The 11,081-nt window shown below is 30.6% G+C and overlaps 1 protein-coding gene across 1 annotated transcript; it reads right to left on the reverse strand.

The window, feature by feature from the left end:
* Positions 1–5,805: 5,805 nt before the first annotated feature.
* LOC111677224 (protein PFC0760c-like) lies at positions 5,806–7,329 on the reverse strand. Its single transcript, XM_023438316.2, has one exon. The coding sequence runs from the start codon at positions 7,327–7,329 to the stop codon at positions 5,806–5,808; it is 1,524 nt and encodes a 507-aa protein (XP_023294084.2).
* Between the last annotated feature and the right edge of the window lie 3,752 nt (positions 7,330–11,081).

The following is an 11,081-nucleotide window of genomic DNA, read 5'->3' on the forward strand; positions in this document are numbered from 1 at the left end:
TGGTACTTTTTCGTTCTTCAAAAGGTACTTTTTGCAATTTCTACAATATTGAACCTAGGAACATGTAATTAAGTTTGTATGGCCCGGATTAACTGAGGACCCATAGATTGGGGCTTTTTGGTACTTTTTCGTTCTTCAAAAGGTACAAAAGGCTTTAAACACATCATGGTGAAGGGAATATAAGATTCGGCACAGCCGAATATAGAACTCTTACTTGTTCTGTTCTAGTTCTGTTCTAGTTCTGTTCTAGTTCAGTTCTAGTTCTGTTCTAGTTCTGTTCTAGTTCTGTTCTAGTTCTGTTCTAGTTCTGTTCTAGTTTAAGTATTATATTAATAAAACTTTTTATTGTTTCAATATAAAAATACACTGTATTTTTCGCTTACAGCTTATTTATTTTAAAAATAACATTTTCTTTTACATTTTCTTATCTTTTCGATTCATTTCCAAATACTCTTCCATTTCATGAGAATTTAAACTTAGCAAATACTTATATTTCTGCTGGAATCTTCTATAGGTTTCTGGTTTTAGACCGCTGTTGTCATCCACTTCATTATAGTCATCGGAAATTTCGTTATAATTAAAAGACTGGCCCAGATTCATGTCCAAGGTTTTTCCCAGACAAATGCCGTAGAAAATTATTGTTAAAAATAAAATCAATAAAACTAATTTCATTTTAAGTAAATTAAAAACACTAATAATATTCTTAATTAATGTGTTTATTGAGAGCGGAATTTAAATGTGACTATAGAAATATGGTAAGAATTTTCCACTTTATATTTGAATAGGTATTTACATACATATATTTTATATAAAGCGATAATTGGAATTGCCTTTTTGACACATACACGTTTTATATGATTTACTGGAATTTTTAAAGATTGTCATTTCTGGAAAAATATATAAAAAACTATATATGTATGTATAATGCAATAATTAGGGCGATCAAAAATATTTATAGACACTTGAATTAGTTATCTGTCCATTTTAGAAAATTTGAAATCGACTTGTTAAAGCATAAAATCTGTTTGTTACTCTGACGATGGCAAATTCAAATAAAAGTCATTAATTAAAGAGCTAGTTCTGGATCCGCGCCAAAGAATTGGTGACAACTTTATATCGCTTCCATCGAAACCGTTATTCTCAATGACAATTCTAAAAGTAGTTGTGTAACTAATATATTTGATTATGTATAGTTCTTGAGAGCAAAATTTTTGTTCGGGTGCCCTGGTAATTAAAAAACTACTTAGGTGAAATTTATTATATATATATATTTTTTTCAAAATACAATACATATTTACGAAATAAGATTAAGTAAGGAAATAAGATTAAGTAATTCAAGATCGACGATAATTAAATTTGTTTCAAATATTCACTCTACACCATCATAGAGGCCATAATATTAACCATTTATGTAGACATACTTAACGTAAAGTAATATTGACAAATCTTAGCATTAGTAGGGTTAAGCAGTTCGCAATGCATTCGAAAAAGACAAAAATTGTCACTAACGACTCTAAATTTATCCGTCTTATCAGGCTTTCGAGATTCCTTGCTATAAAAGCCCGAAGAAATCTTTATTTATGAAATCTATTGTCATCTGAAAGTCTCTAATTCCTAAACTTTTGTATATGGGTTTTTGCCCTGTATAGCTATGGAGAAATTTGCATTTTAAATACTAACTCTTTACGTGAACATCTGCCTTGGCGGCCTTATTTCATGGTAGACCTTTTATCCACTGTATGGACTTAAGAAAGGTCTACCATGCGCCCCCGAATCCTTCAATGAAGAACTCTGGTGGCAATTATTTAAGGTGGATGTGCCGGTCCATGTACAAACACTTTGCTAAAGAGCTCGAGCTAATATCTTGTCAAGTGGCTGAAAAGTACCAGATGAATCGAGAAGACCCCAACATCGCTCCCACTGCATCTATAATCTCGGAATCAACACCGAGATAAAACAATAGGTATATGCACAGTCATGAGCTAAGCTGTAGCGTCTCCATCCTCTAACACATCACTTGGCTCTGTTGCTTCGGCTACAGCACCTAGGGACAAATTGGTATATTGAATCATAGATTCTATAATGACTTGACAAGACTTATTTCAGTAGCCATTAGGACCCACTGCTTTGTGTTAAGCATGATTAGATTAAACTTCGAACACACCCAATCATGAAGGTGAATAACTGATTAAACAAAGATTAAAAATCATCACCAAACCGCTCAAAAACCATCAATCAAACTTAAGTATGCAGCAAAACTCCAACTTATCAACCTTCATACATCATCCATATTCTCCAAACCTTTCGTCTCATCCGATAATTTCATATATTCCGACACTTTCGTCTCTACGACTTCCGTCACTTCCGACACTTCAATATATTTCGATACTATCATCTCTTCCATCAGATACATAATTTTTGCATTAAACCACAGCCACTACGATACCGAAGGAACTCAATAAAGCCAGGACAAGTCTTGCGCGCAACTGGCCACCCTTAGTATCTGGTGCTCTGGTTAGACCTTATGCTAAATCATTCCAAAGCGAAGCCGGGGATACATTTGACATCACCAGTTTATAGTCCTGACAGACTAGAGGTACTAGTAGCACCTCTTTACCTCGGGATTGCAATACGCCAAGATGGAGTTTTTCATTAAGGAAACATGGCCTGGGGGTCACCAGCACACATGTGGTAAAATTCAAATCTTTGAAACGAGTGTATCCAAGTAGAATTTGAATTTTAATTTTGAATATCTCAAATACGTTCCAAAATGTAGCACTTTATACCGATATCTTTTAAGAAACTTTACACTTTTTAGAATTTTATTAAAATTGTGGACCAAATGATTGCTTATAATTTGCGCTTTTAAGTTTAACTGTGGGTTCGATTTCCACCAGAGTCTTTGTTCTGCTACACTACAACCGGTTTATGGTAAACTTCACTCTGCCCGGTACATTTGTTTACAATATAATTTGTAATTGTACAACTTAACACAAATTATTAAATCACGGTACTCAATTCCGAGAGAATCGTTCAATAGTAGCTTCTAGTCCATTATAGAACTACTTGATGAAAATCATTAAAACTTAACAATATTGGGTATATAATATTCAACACTACCGATTACCGAACTCTCTCAATTGTTTTGTATTACAAACACATATATGTATAATATTTATTGCAAATGTATTAAGTTTTTATTTAACATAAAATATAATTATAATTATACCGCTTTAACATCATCCAGCTTTATCGCTTTATCACTCCTTTGTCGGAAATATATTGGCTGACTGGCAACTGTTACCTCCATTTGTATTTCTCCATCAAGATAATTCGAGGTAGTTTCTGTTGGTCCAAATATCAACTTTGAGTTCCTACTCTTAAAGATTTCGGAATTTTGTAATGGTTTGGCCAGGGTTACAATCAGTGGAAATACTATGAGCAAAAATGTAAAGATTCTCATTTTTTTAAATTTCTGTGTATTCGTACTTAATCGAATTATATACTGATAGGGTTCAATCGGATGGTTTGAGTATAAAGCGAGATTTTTGGAGTGTTGATAATGCGACTGTTGTTTAAAAAATCTCAAAAATACTAGTTTAAATTATATTTTCTTATCAAATTACATTAGGGTGGTTTTATTTAGTGTGATTATTATTAGTATTATTTTCTTTGGGAATTTCGAGAAATTAAAGAAATTTAAGCTAATTTTGATTTCATATACGGATTAATTTGAATATAATCTGTTAAGTTTAGGTATTTGAAGTTTCGTAAAATATAACTACCCTAACACTAGTAATTAAATGGTTTTAATGTCTATTTTATTATCAAATGAATGGCAAATGTGTGACATTTTTAAAAACACCTTTACTTAGTACTCGTGCCATCGGTACAAGCTGTTATTTGTAGAAATTTTATTTATTTAAAAATATTATGAACAATTCAAAACCTTTGATTAAATATATAATTATATACGTTTTATACAAACTTATGTATGTATATATAACAAGTAAAAATGTAGTAGATTAACAAAATCAAATCCACTTGCAAATTGAACTTTTTACCCAAGAACTAAGCCTATTGAAAATGGTTAAAGTCGGTCCATAATTGTACATAGTCCCTCGACAAATGGGTAGAATATTTAGGGCGTATAAACGGATAATGTTGGTAACCTCAAATCTCTTAAATACAAAAGAGTGTAGAGCTAATAGTAGTTAATTTATAAAGAAAGACATTACAGATGTCTGGTACAAATTTGAGAATCTATACATCGCATTTGAGAATCTATACATTTTAAATCTATACATCGCATATACAACTCAAACGTTTGAAATCTGCATTAATTTTTTTCGGAAAAACTGTGCTCTTCAAAAAGTATCAAACAATTTACCCGAATCCTATATTGGCCTTCATATCCGAATTCCAAAATAATATACCAATAGTTTAATTTGCGTGAATAAATAAACTATTTTTTCAAATTTATTAAAAATTGGCTCAACCCCAGCTAGAATTTGGAAGATAATTAATCAGTAAACTGAGTGATTTTTGACGCCTTTTGATGACCTAAAAGTGATAGGTTGAGCGCTTAAAAAATGACTCGAAAATGATCCCGAAAATTGAAAAACAATAACAAAATGTATAGCAATCATAAATTGATCATCCTGGTGTTAAAAATATGATGGTTTTAAAAACGTATTTTGTGGTCATATTTCAAGCAGTTGGAAGATCTAAAATTGTTCCTTATGTAATTTTTTTTTGTTTGTAATGAAACAGCTACACTTACACTTAAAAATGACTCAAAACGAAACCCAGCAAGCATTTGGAAGATTGTTTGATGATTAATCAGTACTGAGTCATTTTTGACTCCTTTTGATGAGCTAAAAGTGATTAATAAGAGTGCTTAAAAAATGACTCGAAAATGTTCCCCATAGAGTTGGAAAATCTAAAATTGTTCCTTATGTAATTGTTTTTGTTTGTAATGAAATAGCTAAACTTACACGTAAAAATGATTCAAAAACGATTTAAAAATGAGTAGAAACTTATTAGAAATGGGGCTCAGAAAAGACTCTTTAGGAAGGGCTAGCAAAACATTTTGTGTGGCCTAAAATAAGTTGATATAATTCTCATTTCGTTTATAAAATTAAATGTATAAATATTTGAATTTGTGTGATATTTCATTTTCTGCCAAGGAAATTTAAATTATATTATGCTTTAATTATAAAAATTTTCTGTGTTTAATGAAAGTTAAAATAATTCCAATTAATGTTTAAAATCTGATTTATTTAAAAAAAATAATAACAAAATGTATATGAATCATAAATAGGTCATCCAGGTGATTTAAATATGATTGTTTAAAAATTTAGTTTGTAGTTAAATTTCGCGCAGTCTTAGGATCAAAAACTGTTTTCTGTTGTATTGTATTTGTCTGTAACAAACATAAAAATTACTCAGAAAAGACTCAAAAATGACTATAATATGGTGGGGCTCATAAATGACTCATTTAGAAAAGTCGCAGGTAGGGTACCATTTTCTCCCTTTTCTCGACGAATGTATAATTTATGATCTGAAAATAAGCGCATATATGATCATTTTAATCGTGCAGAAGAGTCATAAATGACTCGAATGTGATCAAAAATTTCAACAAAATGCTTTCTGGGAAATAAAATAAAAAGAAATTACAATTTTTATCACAGTTTAAATAAGTGTATATATTAATTTATTTTCTTTAAATGTAGACAAAATAATAATTTCATTACATACTAAATATTGGTCTTTAAAAAATTCAGAATAATTTGATTTCACGTCTTATTTACGAATATTTTTAACAGCATCACTAACCAACTTATGTAAATACAATTTAGAACTTAGATTTTCCATGGCATTTATATTACGTTTGATTCTATCCAAATTTTCATGCACTAGAAAAAAGTCCTTCTCAAATTTGTTAATACTCTCTTCGTTGTAATTATTTGAAATTATATTATAGAAATCCTTATCTAAATTGTGTTCATACAAATCTAGGGTTTCTTGTTCGGTATCAACATTTTGACGTAGTTCAACATATTCCTGGATGATATTGTTGTCATGGATATTCGATGACGTAAAGGGTGAACTGGTGGTTTTAACTTCTTGTGTTGCGATTGGATTTACAATTTCGTATTTGTGATCGTAAAGATTTTGCTCATGATCAGCATCATCAATGCTATGGAATGTTAAATCGAATGTTTCAATTTCATTTTCCTTACTGTTGCTGTTATCATCATCGGTATCATCATTGTTATTATCGTCATTATCTTCATTACTATCATTTTTGGGTGTAGTTATATCGTAATCATTATCTTCATCACTATTTGTTTCAGCAGTAGTAACATCATCATTCTCTTCATCACTATCAGGTTTGAGTGTAGTAATATCAGTAATATCATCATCATCGTCATTCTCTTCATTGCTATCATCTTTGGGTGTAGTATCGTCATTATCATTGTCGTCATTATTTTCTTTTTTAGAATTGATTGTATGTTCCTCTTCTAGAATTTCATCTAATATAGAACTGAATAATTTTAAAAATTCGTCGACTTCCTTGGATTTTAACTCGTTCTCAGTTTCCTCAGCATATTCTGGTGTTTTATTTGAAATTTCAATTAAATCATCTATGGCACTAAGAGTTATTATTAAAGCAGCCAATTCTTCAATATCCTTTTCGGAAATATCATGTTCATCGTTTTCTTGCTTCTCTTCAGAAGATTTTGTTAAATCAAAAATTTCTTCTTGCATAGTTGTGGTTTCCTTTTCATTATCGTTTTTTTCTTCAGACGATTCATATATATTTTCAGTGTGAACAAATGGATTATTAAAGATTATGCTGAATATATTCTTTTGATGATCATCGTCATCATCATCATCATCATGATTATCATCTATAGCTCTATTCCTAAACATTGGTTCAACGTCGTCTTCACTTTTTTCCAAAACATCAAGTAGTTTCTGTACGGATTTTAATATTTCTTCTGAATTTCCGCTATAATCATTATTAACATCTTTATCATTATCATCGATATTGTCATTATTATTCGTATTTTCTTTACTCTTATCAAACTCCTCAATGATATCATGCAGGGATTTTAATGTCTCTGTTGATTCATTTGAACTTTCTCCCATCCACAGTTTTTGAAAATCATCATCATAAGGATTTGAAGGTATTGCAAATAATTCATCTTCAAAATCATTTATCCAAGTGTTTGGATTGTAATCGGCATTCCAATATATAGAACGTGCCAATATTAGATTTATACCAACCAGTAGCAATAACGACGATAGTAAAATCCTCATGTTGTTTTGTTTATTTTTAATTATTTGTTTTCAAAAATATTATTATTATAAAACTTATTTATTTTTGTAAATAACTATAAGTTCACGTATCTCGCTCTGAATGTAAACTGAAATTAAGACTAATCGTTAAATGCTTAAGTTGTCAGTATTTATGTGACTTAAAATGATCTTTGACGATGAAAAAATCCCAAAACACTGATAAGAAATTGCCAGATTATTTGTTATTTCCAAAGAAATTATATTTTAAATAAATATTTATTCCCCTACATCACTTTAGTGGGGAGGGTATATTGGGTTTGTGCTGATGTTTGTAACATACAAAAATATTCATCCTACACCAACTTAAAGTATACCAAACTTTTTTAAGTCGTTTAAGCTATGTCTTTTCGTTTGGCTGGCTTTATGGCTGTCCATGTTATCTTTAGCGCAAACTACAAGTTGTAATTTTTGAAGATAATTGGATGAAATTTCACAGACACAATTTTTCCGGAATTCCATTTTTAACATACCGACTGGTGTGGGATATCATATGGTCGGCTATGTCCGACTATACTTTCATACTTATTTTTGTACCCTACTCCACTATAGTAAGGAGGGTATTATACGTTTGCACTGATGTTTGTAACACACAAAAATATTGGTCTTAAGCCCACCATTAAGTATACCGATCGATTCAGAATCATTTTTGGAGTCGATTGTCCTTCCGTCTGTCCGGCTAGCTGTCCTTGACATGTAACTATTTGTATCGCAATGAAACTCAACAAAACTAACTGTTATACTTCTCCCAAATTTTATGAGGATTGGCCCATTTTTTAAATACTTTGAAATTAAGGTAAAATTCAACATAAATGAAAAATTAAAATTTTAAAAATATACTCATGGTGTGTCGGCCAAGCCCGACTATACTATTTGTTTACTCTTACTAATGCCTCACAAAAGGCAGCATCATCACTACAATACTGGCATAAAGTTACAGAATATTCTGTTATTATCTCAATTATAACGTAATAACACGGTGCTACAATGAGTTAAATTCTTGCAAGGCTTTTTTTTAAATACTCTCATAATTTTCAAAGATGACATGTTAAACCCGATAAACAGCAAATGATATTGAATCAAAGTAGAAGTACATACTTTTTGGGGGATAACTACTTGTTTGTGTTGAATGAGGTCCAAAAAATTACTGGTTACAAACCCGATTTTAACCCGATTAACAAAATTATGCAAAATTATCAACTAGTTTTCGAAAGAGTAACTTCTTGTTTAATCTAGAAAATTTACTAAAATTTTATTAATTTCCAAGTAATATATGAAATGTGCAAAACAAAATTATTTATACTGATAACTTAATGCTTCCCTAATCGGTATCTGTTTAATCAAACAGGTTTAATAATACACTTTGTGACATTAATTTTAATGCATTGCAAACAGAATGACTTATGTGACTAAATACATATATATGTACTTTATGGTTACGATATATTAAGACAAACCTATATCCGAAACCATAGGTATTGATTGAGTAAGTATTTTCAATGTTTTCACTTCAGCACAGTGTAATTCTTTATAATATTGAAAGTTGTTTCAAATAAAAAAAACAAGTAAGAAATTATAGACGGGCGAGGACCATATAAAACCCTACACTAGTTATATATATATAAAATGTGAATTAGTTTTCATAATAAAGTGAAATTGTACCTCGCCACGGTTTTACTTTATTATTAAATATATAGTGAATATTTCATATTTTGACAGGGATTTTTTTGTAGGGGCTACGGTCAAATAATGCCCTATAATTATAAAATTTATGAGGGAAAACAAGGGTGGTATAGAACTTGGTCTTGTTGAAATACTAGTATATTAAACATATTTAATATACTTGTCATTTATACCGAACCAGCCGAATGAAAATCACTAAATACCATATAATTCACTATTAAATGGTAATATTTGAATAAACAAAATTAGTTCCACACATACATGAATGTCAGTACCTTCACTACGGAAACAAAACATTTTTCGAGTTATCTTAACACTAGATAGTAAACTACATAATCGCATATAACATGCTTTAAAACATATACTCTTAGTATATCATCGACATAAAGAAGTTTTAGAGGAACTAAAATCTATCTGAAATTTTTTTTAAGAATTGGTTTAAGGTCCATATAAGGTACACTCGCTTCAATTAATAGCAAAAATCAGTTCTTAACATAAAACAAGTATGAATGTATAGTCGGGCGTAGCCGACCATATGATACCCTACACCTGGTAGGCTTAAAGGGGAGTAGGGCCCTATCCTTAAAAATGTTGGTAGGATGAGTTAAGTCTTCTTCAATAATATTTATATAGAACTTACAAGTGTTATTAGTGTTTGTAAGTGAGTTTTGATCTTTAAGTCATTTTCTGAAGGGGAGTTTGTATGGGGGATAGGATCAAATGAAGCCAGATCATTACAAAAATCGCTAGTGTCATTTAAAGTTTTATAAAACTAAGTTTTGTCGACTTTTGTTAACATAATAGATCATTTAAATAAATTATAAGCCAAAACGCCCTATTTGAGGGGTACGATTGTATGGGGACTAGTCGAAATAATGGACCGACTTTAACCATTTTCAATAGGCTTCGTTCTTGGGCCAAAAGAAACGTGTGTGCCAAATTTCATCTAATTATATTCAAAATTGCGGCCTGTACCTTGCGCACAAGGTTTACATGGATAGCCAGCCAGACGGTCGGACGAACATAGCTTAATAGACTCAGAAAATGATATTAAGCCGATTGGTATACTTTAAGGTGAGTATAGGACGAATATTTTTCAATGTTACAAACATCAGCACAAACCCAATATACCCTCCCCACTAAAGTGGTGTAGGGTATAAAGAAAAATTTTATTATTAACGTTATCCCGTGATTTATTGCAAAGTTATTTTAGAAACAAGTTCGACTGAGCCGAATCTTAAATACCCTCCACCATCTGCTTTTATATAAATACATTTCTAATTGATCAAAAATTTGTAGAAATAAGTTTTCTTATGCCTTAAATATAAAAATCCCAAGATTTAAATCTTAACATTTCCAAGATTTATTGATTTATTGAACATTCAATACATATATATTGAACATTCAATATATAATTTTGTTCTACATAAATTGATAATGCAACTTGTTAAATACGGTTGAAGCGTTTTTAGGGACTGGGCCTAGTATGGGATACATAACCAATTAAAGACTGATCGTGTTTTTAAGTGTTTTTCTGAAAGGGTCCTTGTATGGGAGATATGATCAATTATGGACTGATAGGAAACAAATTCACAGTATTATTTATCTGTATATGAGCAATACTAGTGCCAAACTTTATATGAATATCTTAATTTAGTAATGAGTTATGTGCGTTTTAGTGATTTTCCGGAGGGGACCTTGTATATATTAGCAATAATTGTACCAAATTTTAAATGGATATCTTAATTTGGTAAAGAGTTATGTGCGTTTAAGTGACTTTCGGGAGGGGACCTAGTATGGAAGCTATGACCAATTATGAATTTGGTCAATTTGTTTGGCTTAGTAAAGTGAACGTGTTTTAACCAGACAGACAGTCAGACGGACATATTTAAATCGACTCCGAATTTCATAAGGACCCAGAACATGTATACATTGTTGTGTCTCAGATGAATATTTCTTGGTGTTACATACGGAATGATAAACTTATATATATATATACAAAATTTGACGGAGAAATTTTAGTACCATTACAA

Source organism: Lucilia cuprina, chromosome 6 (genome assembly GCF_022045245.1).
Source record: "Lucilia cuprina isolate Lc7/37 chromosome 6, ASM2204524v1, whole genome shotgun sequence".
In the NCBI taxonomy this organism is placed as follows: domain Eukaryota; kingdom Metazoa; phylum Arthropoda; class Insecta; order Diptera; family Calliphoridae; genus Lucilia; species Lucilia cuprina.